Genomic DNA, 18,364 nt, shown 5'->3' with positions numbered 1-18,364 from the left:
AACATTGGCATGAGACTTCTGTCTTGTCTAAAAGCTTTTGACTGCTTTTTTGTTCTAGAACTGTTATCCAACATATTTTTACTGTCTTCCCTTATGCCTACTTTAGCATCGAAGGCACTGAGTTTTAAATATGTTGATTTAATCTTCAAGGTTTTCTTGAGTTTTTTAATAGAATTTCCTTCTTAATCTTTTGCAGTGGGTGTTGTCACATAAGCTGCATTTATTTGCATGGTGGTCTTCTTGCAAATGACCCTTGCAATAGGAGGTATCCATGAAATGATGTTTTTTTGTTGCCTGTAGACAAAATAAAATAAACTTCTTTATTTACCTCTCCAAGTAAAACGTCTGAGGCATCTTTTCAGTTTCCCTGCAACTTCCTTTGTCTTATATTTTCATTTTTAGCAACTATGTAAAATTGATGTGGTTCAGTTCCTCTAGTATATGTCCATCATTGGCCAATGCACAAGGATTTCACATTTATAATACCAACAACTAAGTTAAACTTTATAGGTGGTCTTAAAAAATATGATTTTAAACTTTTCTTCCCCCTTTCTCACCACTCTGCTACAGTCACTATAGAAGGGGAGGGAGCCACACAGTTTATATGTTTCTTTGTTTCATAAGATGCTATAATTAACCTCTCTGTGCTTAACTAGATGGATCTCAGAAAGCAGATATGATTTATTGGGAAGAGATTATGATTTCCAGAAATGAAGAGAATAATAAGAAAGTTCACACTTAAAGGGAAAAGAAAGAAATAAAAAGGGAAAGAGCTCTTTTATCTTAGGTGAACTTTAAAACAAACTTTTTTTGTTTTAAAAGTAATTTGAGTGGCAGAGCAAAACTGAGACTATTGGAAGCTGATCTGGTAAGAATCATTGAGTGGCATTGATGCATCTGAAATACTTTTTAAGGGTCACAAAAGTTTAACCTAGTAAACAAAATTCAATTTTAAAATATGTTAAGTGGTTGGTTTTTTTTAAGGATTTAAATTTAGATTTTTAGGCTCTCGGTGTTAGGAATGGTTTTCCCATAGTTAAATTTATTATGTGAGCAGTTTGTAAAAAATAATTTTAAAATTCAAATTCTTCCTTCCAACCTCTTTTAAATCACTGTTATTTCCACTGTTTAGGACCTGTTTGCACTGGGCATGCAAGCGGAATCATGGCCAGGTGGTCTCTTACCTGTTAAACTCAGGAGCTGACAAAGAGATTCTTACCACAAAAGGCGAAATGCCAGTCCAATTGACATCAAGAAAAGATATCAGGAAGATTATGGGAGGTAAGTCTGGACCAATGAACAACTTCTGATTATGTCCAACTAACATTTGTATCTCATGATCATGTTTTCTGCAGTGTTGGTTATGTTAAATAATCATTCACAAACATTTATTAATTGCTTACTATGTGCAGAGTATTATACTCTATTGGGGAAGGTGTAAAGTATGGATGAGACACATTTTCTGCCATTTATACTGTAGTAGAGGGGTAAGATGCAAATACAAGTAATTATTATATGCAACGTTACATAATAAGTGCATTAATGCAAAGTGTTACATAAGATCCAAGATGGCAAACTGTTACTTATGGGAGATGAGGGCAAAGCTTTTTTCATAGAAGAGGTAGCATTTGAATTAGGATTTAAGGAATGGGTAGGAATTAGCAGGAAATAGGGAAAGAGAGGGCATTGTAAGCAAGAGAAAGAATATGAGCAAAGACATGAAGGTTGGATTATGCACAACCTGTTCAGGAAGCTCAGAGTAGTCTAGTTTGGCTTCATAGAGAGAAAAATGAGGGCAAAGAGATAGGTGGTTCCATATTGAGGAGGGCCTTGAATGCCAGGCAAAGGGGAGCTATGGAGATTTTTTTTCTTTAAGCATATGGTTGGGGGGACATGACCAAATTTATCTACAAGAAAAATAATTCTGTCAGCGTTATCAGTTATTTTACTGCAGAAAGAACTGTTAGAAGGTTGTTAGTATAGTCCATGCAGATGGTAATAAGGGCCTGTCCTAGAATAATTGCAGTTGGAAAAAGAGATGAATGTGAGCACTATTGCAGAGGTGAAGTCAACAGGACTTGATTGGATATGAAGAGAAGGAAAAAAGAAAATTAAAAGATAACTCAAGGTTCTGAACATGAGGATAAATGGTGATGTCTGTAGGTAGAAATAATGAAGTCAAAAGGGGACCAAGTTTAAGAGGAAAGATAATAACCTTGCTTTTGGACATATTGAATTTGAGAGTCTGGTGAGACTTTCAGGTAGAAGTAACCTAGAAGGAGGTTAGAGCCAAAATGGCATAGTAGCATAAAGCAGTGCTCTGAGCTCTACCCACCAAAAAATACTCTAGATAGATCTAGAAAATTTGTCAGACTGAACCTTGATGGTGAAATCCAGAAGTCACAGTTGTTTGTCCAGCCTGGGTTGACATTAAGAGATAGAAAAGTTTGTGGACACTGGGGAGAGGGTCAGGCTAGGAACACACTGAACTCGAAGCATTCTTGCCCAGTGTAATGCTGGGTAAAATTAAGAGTAGGTCCCAGACTCATAGCATGACACTACCAGATCCATGGTGGGCACCACGACCAGGACAGGTGCCAACCTAGTTCCAGGTCACAGATAAAAGGCAGACTGAGAAGGGACCTATACCTGGGTAGACCCTGATAGGAAGGCCCTGGGAGGCCCTGGGTGGTATACCAAGAAAGGAGGAAAGTTCGGAAACAAGAAGGAGCAGTGTGTCTCAAACCCTGAATGGGGTCTCAGTTCCAACATTTTACCCAGCCTGAAGAGGAATAACCAGGACAAGATTAATTCCCAGATCCAAAGAAAGCCTGCTGTGAACCAGCAGAGCTTTCCAGCTGGCTGATAGGGGCCAAGTCCAGGAGCAGTTTCCTGTTGCTCAGATCCAGACATAGGTTAGGACTTTGCAGAGCTCAGACCAGAGGGGCAGCAATGAGACTTTGACCTGGATCAAACCACTTTGGGATCACCAAAAGCTTTCAGTTACCCAGCCCGTCCTTGAGATCCTAGAATAACACAACACTCACCATCTCAAGAAAGCAGGCAACAGGACCAGCCCAGACCTTCTCTCCAGAAACATGTTAGAACCCTAATATCAAGTCTGAAGTCAGGATGTAGGTTAGAAGTATGAGGAAAAGAAAATCTTACCACAAAGAGCTGTTATAGTGGCAAGCAAACTCAAGACAGAAATGCAGAAGAGGAGAATGATTCCAAAACATTTATAAGCAAAATTTTAGAGGAAAACACAGCTTGGGCACAAACTCAGCTAGAGGAAATGAAGCAAGAGTTTTTAAAATGAAATAAAGGGCTTGAGGAAAGAAGTGGGAAAGAATGAGAACTATGGAAGGAAAAATTGGACAAGGAATTAGCAGCTTGAAACAAGCCGTACAAAACCTTGCCCAAGTTTGCAAAATCCCTGAAAATCAGAATGGACCAAACAGAAGCTAATGACTTGATGAGGCAACAAGAAATATTAAAAGAGGGTCACAAGACTAGAAAAAAATGGAAGAAAATATAAGGTATCTCATAGCAAAAACAACTCACCTGGAAATCAGATTGAGGAAAAAAAAATAAGAATCATCAGACTATCTGAATGTCTTAATGAAAGCAAGAGCCTAGACATCCTGTTTCAAGAAATCTTAGAAAAATGCCCAAATCTCTTAGAAACAGAGGGCAAAGTGAAAATAGAAAGAGTCCACTTGCCACTGTCGATGGGGAAAAAAAACCCAGAAAACTCCTAGGAACATCAAAGCCAAAATCCAGAACTTCCACATCAAAGGAACAAGCATCCAGAAAGAATTCAGTTACTGAGGAGCCATAGTCAGGATCAAACATGATTTAACAGCCACCACTATAAAGGAGAAGAGAATTTGGAATGTGATATTCCAGAAGGCAAATAATATTTGGATACACCCAAGAACAACTTACTCAACAAACTGAGTTTAATGATATAGGGGCTAGGGAGGTGAGGAATGGATCTGTAATGAAATAGAAGACTTGAAAGCATTCCTGGTGAAAAGACCACATCAGTGTAGAAACTCTGAAACTCAAACACACTAATAAAGAGAAACATAAATAGGTCAACGTGAATGGATAGTGATAAAAGACTAAACAAGGATAAACAGCGTACGTTAAAAAATGGGAAGGTGATAGATGTGTCCTCTCTGAACCCTGTCATCATCAGGGGTCATAGAGGGAGTCCAATTAGACAAGACCTGGGAGTGGTGCTGTTATGTCTTGATGATCTTAAGAAAAGAATGTAATAAGAGGGGAAAAGTAGTATATTGAGGGTGAGGAGAAGAAAAGGGAAGGTTAGGGTAAATTCTCTCACGTAATCAGAGTACGCATCTATACAAACGAGAAGGGAAGAGGAGCAGCTACCATTGGAATCTCACTTTTCATCTGAACTGGTCAAAAGAAGGAAGAAAATACACACACACACACACACCCATCAGGTACAGAAATACATTTGACTCAACAGAAATAGGAGGGAAAGTAAGAGGGAGAACTAGAAGAAGGGTAGATCAAGGGAGGGATTAGTTCTAAGTAAAACAAATTCTAAGAATGTATAAAAATATAGCTCTTTTTGAGGTGTCATAGAATGGGAATCTGAGGGGGTGGCGTAAATTAGGGAATGGGTGAAACAAGATATATGTGAATATGAAGGAATATTATTGTGCTGAACTCTTATCAGTGTAATAACCATCCAGGATTCAAGAGGACTAATAATGAAACATGCTGTCTACCTCTAGAAAGAGAGGTGAAGGATTCAGAATACAGAGTAAGACAACTTTTTTTTGGACATGACCAATGTGGAACTTGCTTTGATGGACTACACATCTGTGTAATGGGTCTTGTTTTTCTTAGTTGGGGGAGAGGGACAAAGTGAGTGGGAGAGTGAGAAGATGGAATTGCAGAACAACTTAGAATTACAAACACAGGAGTGAAGAAAAACGTAAAAAGGTAAACATTCATGAATAATGATAAAGTACTTAACAAAGATAAACTACATACATTCAGATATGGGGAGATAATACATGTATCCCCTCTTATCCCTGTCATCAGAGGTCATAGAGGGTCTTGTTAGACAAGGCCTGGAAGTGGTTCTGTGATGTCTTGATGGTCTTAAAAGAAGAATGGAAAAAGGGGCAGCTAGGTGGCGCAGTGGATAGAGCACTGGCCTTGAAGTCAGGAGGACCTGAGTTCAGATCCAGCCTCAGACCAAATAGTTGACACTTACTGGCTGTGTGACCCTGGGCAAGTCACTTAACCCCAATTGCCTGGAAAAAAAATGAGAGAGAAGAAGAGGAGTCTACTAGAGAGTAAGAGAAAATTATCTCATATAATCAGGGTGCTTAAGTAGACATCTATGTATACAAGGAGAGGGAGAGGGTGCAAGAGAGCAGCTGACACTTAAAACCTCACTTCCTATGTGAACTGGTCAAAGGAGGGAACAGCGCACACACACACACACACACACACACACACACACACAGTGTTGGGTACATAAGTACATTTCACTTAACAGGGAAATAGAGAAAAGGGAGGGAGGGCAACTTAGAGGATTAAGGGAGGGATTAGTCCTAAGCAAAGCAGGCTTTAAGGATGTAAAAATATATAGCTCCTTTTGAGGTGGCAAAGAATAAGAATCTGAGGGGGTGCTCATAATTTGGGAATGGCTGAAAAAATTATGGTGATAGAATACTATTGTATTATGTTATGTTGTTCATCTTTCGTTTTTGAAGGGGACCAGTGACATCATGGGAATATTATCTTGACTTGCATATGAATTGGATTTAAGTGAGGCAGAGTCGTGTGAAGCCTCACTTATTCTTCCTGAGTCATTGAAGTTCCGAGGCAAGACAAAAGTCAAGATGACTGGAGGTGGCTCAGGATGCAGTGGATGACCTTGGCATCTTCAATGTTTGACCAAGCTATGTACCAAGTTAATAGTACAAGTACTATTAGAGGAAATGATGAAAAGGATAGATTCCGAGAAACCTGAGAAGGTTTACATGAACTAATACAGAGTGAAATTAGCAGAGTCAGGAGAACAATTTATACAGTAACAGCAACAATATAAAGATAGCTTTGAAAGACTTAAGACCTTTGATCAATGGAATGACATAGGACCAGTGATAAAGCATACCACTTATCACCTGACAAGTGATGAATTCAAGCTGAAAATGAGACATTTTTGGATATGCCAATGTAAACATTTGTTTTGCTTGACTATTCATATTTGTTTACAAGGGGTTTGGTTTGGTTTTTTTTCAATGGAAGAGGGAGGTGAGAGGGAGAAAAAAATAAATTGTTAATTGAAAAAATAATATTTAAAAGAAAATCAAAACATTAGAAAGAGGTCAAGAAGGATGAGGATTGGAAAAGGGATATTGGATTTGGCAGTAAAGTGATCATTGGTGACTTGGGAGATCACAGTTTCAGTCAAGTGGTAGAGATGGAAGCCAGATTGAAAGAGGAGGTGAGAAAGTAGAGACAACAGAGTATAATAGCTTTTTTTAGGAGTTTGGCTTTGAAGGGAGGGACAGAAATAGGATGTTACCTGAGGGGATGATTTTATCAATTTAAGGTTCTTTAAGGATGGGGAGAGAAATGGATATATTTATAGGAAGCAGGGAAAAAGCCAGTAGTATATGGAGAGATTAAAATTAAGGAGAGAGAAGAGATAGAAGGAGGGAACAAGAGGAGAATACGATCTGGGGCACAAGTGGAGGGGTACGTATTGTCAAGGAAAGGGACTGCTTTGTCTTCTGTGGCCAGAACAAAGAGGAGAGAATAAGGAATAATGTTGAGATTTGAAGTATGAAATTGAGTGAAAAGGAGGTTCATGGTCAGTGCCCTTAATGGACTGTGAGGTGAAGCCTTTTACTGAGAGGGAATTGGGAGGACTGGAGAAGGGAATAATTGGACTGTCAGATAAGGAAGAGTGAAGGGATTGTCATGCAGAGGTGAAGGACCAGTTGAGACTGGAAAACAAAGTTCTGCTGACTTCAGTCACTATCTTTGCATAACTTCCTTTGGCAGAATTCTGTAGCATTGGAGAAGGGATAGAGACAGGGGAGGTGTGGGAGTAATTGTTGGTGGAAGTACAGAATGGGAAGAGTAGCAATCACATGGGACAAGAACTGAAAGCTGGAGAATAGCATACATTTAAACTGGTTAACTAAAGAGTCGAGATTTTAAAGAGAGGAGAGTGAAGCCTGGGTAGACAGCTCAGTAGTGGAATTTAGATGTGGCTGTGAAGGCAGAGAATAGTCTTCTGCCTAGATGTAATAGCTAAAGTCATGGAAGAGAATGAGATTGTTAAGTGTGAAAGAAGAGAAAAGGGTTGAGGACAGACTCCTTTTCTTTAAATTTTTTTTTCCATATGCTTTTCAGTTGAAAATTTTTTTCTCCCTTTTTCTCCCCCCCCACCCTCCCCAAGACGGCGCACAATCTGACATAGGCTTTACATTTACATACCCGTTAAACATATTTTCACATTAGTGAAGTTGTAAGTAAAAATTAAAACTAATAGGAGGAACCATCAGAAAGATGAAACAAAATTCAACTTAAGGTAAAAATAAGTGAGAGCGATTCGACTTCCATAGTTCTTTCTTTGGATGTGGACAGCATTTTCCATCCCGAGGCCTCTGGAGATGTCTTAGATCCTCGTAATGCTGAGAAGGGTTCAGTTTAACATTCTTAGTCATTGCATAACGTGGCTGCTATTGTATACAAAGTCCTCTGGGTTCTGCTCACTTCAGTCAGCATCAGACCATATAAGTCTTTCCAGGTTTTTCTGCAGTCAGCCTGTTCATCATTTCTTATAGAACAATAGTATTCCATTACATTCATATACCACAACTTGCTGAGCCATTCCCCAATGGATGGGCATCCTCTCAATTTCCAATTCTTTGCCACCACAAAAAGAGCTGCTATGAATATTTTTGTACATGTGGGTCCTTTTCCCATTTGTTTGATCTCTTTGAGATATAGCCCTATGAGGACAGACTCTTGAGATGCACTTATGTTATAGGTCTGAAAAGAAGATGAACAGGTGAACAGTACAGAGGAGGAGCACTCTGATAGGGATAGCTTGAAAGAAAACCAAGTGCAGTTTTCTCTGAAACTATGGGGGAAGGGGAAGCATATGCAGTAGGAGGTTATGGTCAGTTGTGTCAAAAGCTTCCAAAGTAATGGAGGTTGAGGACTGAAGAAGAGTCATTGGATTTGATGATTAAAGGTAGGGGATCTTGGAGAAAACATTTTCGATACAGTGTGGAGGTGGAAAGCCATAGTGCAGGCAGTTAAAGAGAGAGTGGGTAAGAAGATAAAGAGATGTTCATTGCAGACGGCTTTTAAAGGGATTTGGCAGTGAAGGGGAGCTATGAGATAAGATGGCAATTGAAAGAAGTTAAAGGAAGGATTTTTTTTAGAATTGGAAAGACCTCAGTAAGTGTAATCAGATGAGGAGTCAGTGAAAAGAGAGAGAAATTGAAGATTTAGGATGGATGGAAAGGAATAGAATCCATAAAGGTTCGGCAATGGAACAGATGACAAAACCTAGAGGTCCTTAGTGTACACCCTCAGGTCAGATGATGTGCCCAGGGTCTAGAGAGCATAGTGGCAGGGTAGATGGTAAGGTCTGGTGGTCCTTCATCTCACTGGAGGACTCATTGGTGACTCCCAGCTCTCCCAAGAAATAGCCGTGGCCCTCTTCCCCTCTCAGCTGCTACATGGGCTCTGGGCAACCATGGTTAGGGAGGAGGTAAAGGGAAAGCAGTGGGACTGGGCACTTTCCTCTCTCCCTCTGTGATTCTCCTTGCCACTCTGGCCTCCCTGGGGTCTTGGTTAGATCAGGATTCATTGGGGTATTAAGAGCTCAGAGTAGAGATCATTTTTCTGTGACCAGTAGGGAGGACAAAAGTGTGAATAATGATGCTGAGAAGTTTTGAGGAATGTGAAACTGAGGATCTCATGCCAGATGGACTCAGTCTTCTCAGTGAAGTAGGAGGCTAGGTCATCTGTTGTAACTGTTGAGGAATGGTTTGGGGTAAGATCTTAGGAAAGCAAAGATTTGGAGCAGATACTGTAGAGAATAAAGTAGGGAGTTGATAAGGGCAGGAGTAGGATTGTTAGCCCCACTAACATTCCAAATTCATAGTTTAATTTCATGATTCACACTCAGCAAGCTCAATACAGGGGAAAAAATTCTTCTAACATTAGTAATTAGTCACTGGTCAAAGTATTTGTCATGTACCTGTCTGTGCTCCCCTAACAGTTTTTCTCCTTTTCAGTGGAAGATGATGATGATGACCTTCCAGAGCTGAAGAAAGATTCAGAACTGCCCTTTGTTCCCAATTATTTGGCTAACCCACCCTTCCCTTTTACATATACCACCACACCAGATGGTTCTGCTCAGCTGCAAAATGGGAGATCCTCCACACCTCCTGCATCACCTCCGTCTGATCACTCGATTCCTGTGGTGCCACCTGGTGAAACACCCCGACTAGGGTCCTTTTCACATGACCATACCTCCTTGGCACTAGTCCAGAATGGGGATATGTCTGTCCCCTCTGCCATATTTAGAAAACCAGAAAGCACAAAACCTGGTCCTGTTTGTCAACCACCTGTGAGTCACAATCGCTCCCTGTTCTCTCCTGTCACATCCAAGGCACCAGTGTCTCTGGATCAACAGAATGGGACTTTTACAGGACCAACACCAGCATTCCAGCCATTTTTCTTCACCGGAGCTTTTCCATTTAATATGCAAGGTAACATGTCAGCAGACCTGCCCCAGGCGCCAGGTAGATAGTACAGGCCCTGTGTTTCATCTACTCCTTTGTGAAATACCAAGGTTGCTGGTAATGATGGTACAGGTGTACTGTGAGGGTATTACATAGCCATGAGAGAAGAAAAAAAAGTAAACAAATACAAATAGCTGCCTTGGGTTTTCATAAAATTATACCCTATTTTGATGGGATGCAGAGGAGAGAAGACCAAAGTCTCTAAGAAGAACGTTTAAAAACCAAGGATCTATATTTATAGTTCTGTGCTATTACTCTGAGATGAAATTTTAGGTAGCACAATTACCTCTTTTTTTTAGTGACTCATCATTTTGAGGTTTGACACATTCTTGCTAATAGCTTCTGCATTCTTCTGCCTTCAGAATTGTTTGAGCTTATTTTTGTAACCAGCTAGCCCATTAGCCTTTTACCTACTTTCTTTCCTTTCTCTTCCTCCCACCCTTTTTGTAACCCATTTCTTAAACCTGTTTCTAAGCTTTCATTGACCACCAGTTCGACTCTCCAGCAGTGAAATCAGCCTTGTCCTTTCTAATATCTAAGACAAAAGCTTAAATTTATACAGCGATAGTCGATACTTTTAGGGCATACCATTTTGTTCGTCGTGATACAGATTTGGCCATAGGAAAGCATGGAGACTCACCCAGGGTCCCAGAGCAGATCAGCTATTCAATTCATTGAAGTACAACAAACATTTAAGTACCTATCATGTCCCCAGTGGAGAGGGAAAAAAAATGAAAACGTCCCTTCCCTCTAGGGGATTACATTCAAATGGAATTCTTTCCCCACTATTCTGAAATTCCTGAGGACTAGAGCTTTATAAAAGGAAATTTTCAGAAAAGCAATTCACATGTGTTGTAATACCATAGGATAATTGTTTTCTGCTACTTTAGTGATAAACTGATCAAAATTACTTATATTAGGATCCATATTTTAGGGCATAAATCATGACAAGTTAAAGCTAAGGTTAGAAATCAAAAATTTGTTTTCCACAGTGGTGAGTTGTAACACTAAACTGCATAGCCTCAGGAGCAGAACTTTGATCTGGGAAAGAGCTGAAATTAAATGGGATAGACCAAAAGGAGAACACTTCAATGAGTTGGATTTCTTACTTAAAAGTGATTTGTTTTGCTTTTTAAAAAAATTACCTTTTTTGGGGCAGCTGGGTGGTGCAGTGGATAGAGCACCGGCCCTGGATTCAGGAGGACCTGAGTTCAAATCCGGCCTCGGACACATAATACTTACTAGCTGTGTGACCCTGGGCAAGTCATTTAACCCCATTGCCTAGCCAAATAATAATAATAATAATAAATACTATTTTTTAAAAAATTACCTTTTTTTAGAGCTGGTACTCAAGGTGAGAATTCAGAATCCATCTCTTCGAGAAAATGACTTCATTGAGATTGAACTTGATCGACAAGAACTCACCTACCAGGAACTGCTCAGAGTGAGTTGCTGTGAACTGGGTGTTAATCCAGAACAAGTGGAGAAGATCAGAAAGTTACCAAATACTCTGTTAAGAAAGGTAAGAACAGGGGCAGCTAGGTGGCACAGTGGATAGAGCACCAGCCCTGGATTCAGGAGGACCTGAGTTCAAATCCGGCCTCAGACACATAACACTTACTAGCTGTGTGACCCTGGGCAAGTCTATTAACCCCATTGCCTAACCAAAAAAAAAAAAAAAGAAAGGTAAGAACATGGCTATGAGTACTTGTTTTTTGCCTTATATTTTTGGAAGTCAGAATGCTGCATTAACATACCCCAGTTCCTGTTGGGCTTTGTTTGAAACCTGGATAGAGGAATACAGGGTAGAAAATGAGCATACTGTATTCCTCAAATTCTTTTTCCTCCATCAAGCGTGGAGATAGTGTCTGTCATTCCTGAAGACATGAAATAAAATGTTCTAGATTAGCTATTCACCTGAACCTGTCCTAAGTGTCATTTGTTTTCAGCTACCCTCGTAATGAAGTAGTCAGAATGCCTTCAGTGCCCTCTTCTAGCTAAGTAGTTATTATTTCTCTTCTGTAAAATGCAGATGATGATAGGACTGCTGTGAGGATCAAATGATAAACATATACAAAGCACTTTGCAAACCTTAAAGCATTCTATAGATACTATTATTAATAAATACACATATGTAACCCTGACTGCTCCCTCAGTTGGCCTGCGTGCTTCTTTTAATCTTGACTACTGCCACTATTTCTGGGAGGTATCATGCAGGACATTGTACATACATGTGGAAGCAAAAGAATCCTCCATTATTCATTGCTACTAATTTTTGTTTTAGGACAAAGATGTTGCCCGGCTTCAAGATTTCCAAGAGCTGGAACTGGTTCTGATGATAAATGAAAATAACTTTCTATTCAGAAATGCTGCATCAACACTGACTGAAAGGCCTTGCTATAATAGGAGAGCTTCAAAACTGACTTACTAACAGCATCAGGGATCCTTACCACTGAGTATTGGGACGGCACATGTCAGTTCCTGTCCAAGGACAAACCATTGATCTAAAAATCAAGGCTAATGCCCTAAAATTCTGCAGTTACCTGAGAGGGCCATGGGTACCATAGCATAGTGCATACTAACACAGTTCTGCCCTATAGCTGTCAATGATGATTGCAGAGCAGATTAATTAACCTGTTCTGACCAAGCAGAAACCCCCAACCCACAAGCCGTGGTGCTGCTCTTCCTTGTCTCTTGGTGCACAAACTCCTTGCTTAAAGCTTCGAATCCCTGAAAAGTTGCCCAGAGAGACAAAAGCTAAAGGTTTCTTTATAGATTATGTTTTATCTGCAAAATGAAAGAGCCCCCTGGCAAAAGGGTAGAGGGTGGAGCCTGTTCTTAAACCAAACTCTTAAACACTACCTTGACAAGAGGAAATAATCTTTTCCTGGTGGTGATTGCACACAGTTCCCATTTAGTATCAGCTAAATGGAGTGGGGAATAGCCTCAAAACTATATCTGATTAAGGACATTTTCAAAGCTTCAGTATGTTGGGGGCAAATACAGGTACCAGACAGATGAATTTATGTGACTTGCAGCTATAAGGTAATATATTCATAAATGTTACTCAGGTTAAAGGTATTTAAGGCTACAGTAGCATACCCTAGTTGTAAATATGCTGTCGACCAAAATAGCTTCCCTCCTGTTTTCCTTTGTAAAAACCCATTCATGACTGCTTATCTGTTCACAGTATGAAAATCATTGCCTAGAAAATAGGTTATCTCTGCATTAACTTCTTAGTGGTCACTAGAGGTCTCTCTAATGCTTCTTAAAAAAGTAACCAGATTTCTTACTCCTTGAAGCAATTACTGTCATCAACATGCTTAATTTCAACATGTAAAAAAGCCCAAATGCTGCAGTCCCAGGGTCTCCACCTTCACTTTCCATTAGAATTAAAAAGCAATGTTAAGGTTGTTCTGTTGCTATTTTGAAGGCTATTGTGAAAAACATAGCAGAAAAGGGGTTAGCATCTTTATTTTTATATCAAAGATAAAGTTATTTTAAAATTATTAGGATTTCTATGCAACTTGAAACTCTCTGTTGCTTTTGTAAGCAAATTATGTTGGGTCTTTGAGTTTTGTGTTTTTCTACTTAAAGCCAATTGTAAGCCTCACATGACTTTCTGGAATAAGTTAATTGAGAAGAACTGATTAAACTCTTGTGCATGGCATAAGAATTTTTTAATGGATTAATTCAAGGTTCTTTTTTTCTTCCAGTGTCTTTAGTGCTAAAGAGAAGCTACTGTCTTGCTTAAACTAACAACTTAACTTCCGAAATAAGAATTAGCACACTTAAAAAAACAAGATGGTGGGGGACAGGAAGCCAGCTGTTGAGTGGCATCCCTGCTGTCTTAGGAAGCTTTTTTCCCCATAGTGCCTATAGTTTCCAAAGAAACTTAACTTCCTAACTGTGTTAACTTAATTTTATTGGAACACTACAATTTAGTGAGAATGTACAAAAGATGTCAGTGGAATAGAATGTTGTCCTGAGGTAATGGCCTCCTGCTGCTACCTAAATGCTGAAGCTGGGTTGAGGTGTTTTTCAAGGCCAGCTTAATCCTGTGTCAATCTGTTTTGCAACTTAATTCTTGTTCTACCAAATTACTGATTGTGACTTACCCTTGTACTAGGTGTTTGTATAGTAGAATGAAGGTTATTTATTACTTACCTACTTTCTCCCAAGTGGTTTAAGGTAGAGACCTCCCTTGTGCTTTAGCCAACTGGAAAGTGAATTTGCTCAAAAGTACTAACCATTTTTTGTTTGCTTTGGAAAAAGACTTCATATTGTACTGATATGATGAAGGCCAGGCCTCTGTCAGAGGAGACAAGCCTAGTATAACCTCGCCTTGAACCTACTTGGAACAAAACTCTTTCAGCCATGTGTGGTAGTAGTTGGTGGCTGGATATGTCTCTTCAGTGTAGCAGCAGGTAGACACAACCCAGAGTGGTTCTCAAGCTTATTCTGTCTTCAGTCAGCTCTGAACTTAAAGTAAAAACAAAAGAACTTGGGGACCCAGAGGTGAATTATAGGCCTGGTGGAGAGTTGCCCTAAACCGATCTCCTTCCTAAAACTATGTCTGGTCAGTTGGTTGAAACTCACATTTAGCATCTGAATTATAAGGCACAGTTGCTGGTAGGTGAGTTTAACGTCTTAATCTATGCATTCAGAGAAATATTTTTATATGCTTTGTGTAATTTATAACAAGGATTTTTTTTAGCTTTGTTAACTGTGAATCTCCCCCAACTGCATAACTAAAGCATGTGTTCACACCATGTATAAACATCTGAAGGTTTTTCTCTTCATGCATTGCTGACTATTTAAACGTAACAAGTATTATTAAAATTAAATATTAACTGCCTGAAGTCTGGATTATTTCATTCCTGATTTTTACTAAAACAAATACAAAACCACAACATCTGTAAACTAGGGGAAAGTCTCAGGAGACAGAGTCTTTGGAATAATAGACATTTTTCTATTCCTGGACCTCTTGCTGCAGCCACATTGTCATTGTCACCCAGAGGTGGACATTTTGTTTGGTGTCCTTTCCACAGTCCATAGCAGAAGCCTTTATTTCCCCAGAGCAGTCAAGCATACGAGATGTAAAGGTCATTACTGACTGACCGAATTTTGTGTTAATCCCATTTAAATTACCCAACAGAGACTGACTTGGGCTGTCAGCTTCTGTTATGGAACCAATAAGAGCAGAGTCCTCCAAGGACAGGAAAGGAGGAGCAAGCTTACATGTATCTTCAGGTCTTTGACCAGGAAAGATGCAAAATTTATGTTGTTTTAAAGAAGCCAGAGCCTGAAAAAGTAGGCCTTATTCCAAATTGGCCTAATAAATCGTAATGCATCACTGAGACCTTTTCTTAGCACTAACTAGAGGCAGAATAATTTAGGCATGTGTGTTCTCATAGTTGTTTGATCATAAGGATGGAAGACTGCCCCATGCCCATAATAAACATCTGAAAAGAAGCAGCCTGTCAAAAAAAATGTGATTAACCTTTTAGCAAATGGTCCTGCAGCAGAGACTGACCCAGAGTATGTGGGAAAACTAGATCAAAGAAAGTATCTATATACCAGCCACAAAGCCACTCAAGGCAAATTAAAGCAAACCCAGAAACAAAGAAGTCATAACATACTGAAAAGAAAAGACATGATATAGGGAGATGACTCTCTCCACCCTCCCAACAGCCCCAACTCCCCCCTTCTCCCAGAAAAAAAGCAACTAAGCCTTAAATAACAAAGAAGAGAGATTGGTTTCATTTCACAAGCTTGGTACTTGAAGCAAACTTTGACCCAAAGAAGATAAACCTGTTTTCATTCCTCTGCTTAAAAATTTAGGATTTAATTTGCAGCTCTGACACCTTGTTTACTAGTCTGGGATTGTTAAGTTGTATAGGCAGAGGTATCAGCACATCTGTGCCACATTTGGCTTCTAGAAATGAGAAGGAAGGATATATAGGCCTCACACAGAGCCAAAGAGAATCAACCAAACCTACTCCATTCTGACCTTGTTGGGGGAGCATATTGACAAAGCACCCCACAACTCCCAGCCTCACTGAAAAGAGGTACCAGCTGGTATTAAGAGGATGACTGTAGGAATTGTTATGGCACTTCGACCCCCTAGTCACAAGTTTTCCCAAGTCCTTGCAGTCCAGATTCCAGGTAGATAAAAGGATCCTTGTTGGTTACCTTTTCCCAGAATCTGTACACAGAGCAAATGCTTCTCATCAGAGTAGTTATGTAAGCCAAAAGCTTTAGTGTTTGAATTTTCCAGATATTTGCATTCAGGTAGATCTCCCCTCTTGGAACCCTTATGGACAGGGACACACACACACACACACCACACACACACACACACACACACACACACCAATAAACAGCACCTGTGTACAGTGGCTACCATTTATCTTTTATTTCATCAGTGCTGTGGTCTTAATGGCTTCACATTAGGACTAGGTACCTGAGCATAGAAAAAAGGTTTTTTGGGGGTGGGTTTTGGGACCTGTAAAGGTATCATTCTAGATTTTATTTTTATATACTTTTGAACAAAATATGAGAATAAAAATTTGGGGCTGAGTTTTGGGGTGCACAAGGGTGTCGTTACAATACACGTTTATGTTGGAGGAGTGGTACTGTGAAAAGAGCACAGGATTGGGAATGAGGAGACCAGTATTCTAATTCTGGGATTGCTCATAAGAAGCTCTGTCATTGTGGGCTTCGTTTCCAGGTGAAGTAGGATCTGGATCTTCTGTCTCCCAGTCCAGCATTTTCTGCTGTACCAAACTGCCTCCCTTTAAAACAAGGGGATTGGATTAAATGAACTATCAAGTTCTCTTTTTGCTTTCGAGTTCTGCAATTCTTTGCACAGTATTCTTAAGAAGAAGGAAAGAAAGTCCACTCTGTGTTATTTTCCCCTGCAAAGGGCAGCCAGTGATGACCAGGATAAAATAGGGAGAGTCCATTTAGGCAAGTCCAGCATCTTTAGCCATCCCATAGAAGATGCCTCTGGCCATGATGAGATTTGTTGGAGAATCAAATTCTGCTATTGTCCCTTTGTCCAAAACCAGGACCCTGTGCCAGAGAAGGGAAAAGTCAGATGCTCATCAACAGTCAAACCCTCCACAAATCCCACTGGGCTGAAAATCAAGAAACCTCCCCCCTTGCCCACCTGCCTTTAGGGAGCTGACACACCAGGCCACACTGGGCTGGAGGAAAGATAACATACATCATTTCCCTGCATAGAAAGCAAGGTGGAGAATGTACCTCCTGTGCGCATGTGCGCATTATAGATCTTTTTCTTTCCCTGTAAATGGGGTGATTTCAGGGATAAAACACAAGGCCTGATTCATCTCTGCCCGCTTAGCAGCTGCAATCTTCCCTAATGAGTCCTCTCCCTGCCCTGCTCCTCTCTGAACAGTCACGTGGTACCACAGGGGATGGGGAGAGGCTGCCCGGGTCGGTAGCTGCAAACCGCAGCCCTTCTTTGCTTTTAGACCTCTTTCTTTCTAAAAGCGCACACACAAAGGCGGAGGGATTGCTAACGAAGTCCAAACGGTTTCTTCTTCTTCACCACGGGGAGGGAGCACGGCTGCAGCATGAGGCCAAACCGACCACGTGTGCAGGGGAGGCCGCAGGGGTCGCCTCTATAACTAGACTGGGAGTTGTGGCTGTGATCCCAAAGGCAGCGGCAAAGTTCACCAAGCACCCAACGGAGCGATCCCTCCGCCCTCCCTGTCTCCCGCTATTCTTCCCAGCCTGCCTGCTGCATTCTCTTATTCTCCCAGCTACCAGCCAGCTTTGTTCTGCCTCAGCCAGATGAATGACATCCTTGCTCACAATGAAGCTGCCTGGGAACAAAAAGCCAGGCAGGATCCAGGATGATTGCCACTGTCCACCTGTGCCCTGGGCCCAGGCCAGAGGAAAAGCCAGATGGGGTGGGGGTGGGCCCTGCAGTAGGGGAGCAGGGAGGGAAACAAGAGCCAGCATCTGGAATTTCTAGCCCTCCTTTTTTTCTCCAAGGGGGTCCTGCTCTGCTGTTCTCCATGTCTTTGGGGGAGAATCCTCAGCTGTGGCTTTTGCTCCTTTCTTGGGGTGGGGTGGGGTGAGGAGGAGAATCTGAATATAGTTCCCCATTTAATCAGATGCACATCCCTGTTATCTTAACTCTCTGGAAAGATGTGCTTCTCTGTAAAGGAGATCCCACTTTCTCCACCACCACCAACCCTCATCTTGACCCAGGGGAATATAGGTTCCAGGGCCCAAATAAGGGAAATTAAAATGCTTTCAAATGATCTCTGAGAGGCAGCAAGGTACAGTGGGCCAAAGGCTGGATCTTGAATCCAAGGACTTGTCTAATCCCTTGATTCCCTGTGTGACTTTGGAGAAGTCACTTAAATGTCTCTGGGCCTCAGTTTTCTCATCTGTAAAATGAGGTTGGATTAGAGGTTCCTTCTACCTCAAAATCTATGATCCTGTGAGCCTCAACTGTTCTAGAAGTTGCCTCGGCCTCAAGGCTCACTCCACCACTG

At 40.7% G+C, this 18,364-nt stretch overlaps 2 protein-coding genes across 3 annotated transcripts in view; one reads left to right on the top strand and one right to left on the bottom strand.

Moving 5' to 3' along the window:
* ANKRD40 (ankyrin repeat domain 40) overlaps positions 1–14,692 on the top strand; it is a 28,102-nt gene extending 13,410 nt beyond the window's left edge. The window contains exons 2-5 of one of the 2 annotated variants that reach the window (XM_020972671.2): positions 1,133–1,281; positions 9,432–9,797; positions 11,171–11,352; positions 12,115–14,692. In XM_020972671.2, coding sequence (XP_020828330.1) covers positions 1,133–1,281; positions 9,432–9,797; positions 11,171–11,352; positions 12,115–12,261 — 844 coding nt within the window. In that variant the 3' untranslated portion in view covers positions 12,262–14,692. Of the gene's footprint in view, positions 1–1,132; positions 1,282–9,320; positions 9,798–11,170; positions 11,353–12,114 lie in introns of both variants that reach the window. The other variant, XM_020972670.2, reaches the window with a different exon arrangement.
* A 1,532-nt stretch (positions 14,693–16,224) lies between these two features.
* Positions 16,225–18,364, bottom strand: part of ABCC3 (ATP binding cassette subfamily C member 3) — a 69,470-nt gene continuing 67,330 nt past the window's right edge. Inside the window, exon 31 of the mRNA XM_020972561.1 lies at positions 16,225–16,907. Within this exon, the coding sequence (XP_020828220.1) occupies positions 16,799–16,907 (109 nt within the window). The 3' untranslated portion in view covers positions 16,225–16,798. The remainder of the gene's footprint in view (positions 16,908–18,364) is intronic.

The sequence above is a fragment of the Phascolarctos cinereus genome, unplaced genomic scaffold, assembly GCF_003287225.1.
Source record: "Phascolarctos cinereus isolate Bilbo 61053 unplaced genomic scaffold, phaCin_HiC Scaffold_5;HRSCAF=322, whole genome shotgun sequence".
Classification (NCBI taxonomy): Eukaryota; Metazoa; Chordata; class Mammalia; order Diprotodontia; family Phascolarctidae; genus Phascolarctos; species Phascolarctos cinereus.
Note: the sequence above shows the minus strand (reverse complement) of the source record. Positions and strands in the feature narration are given on the sequence as shown.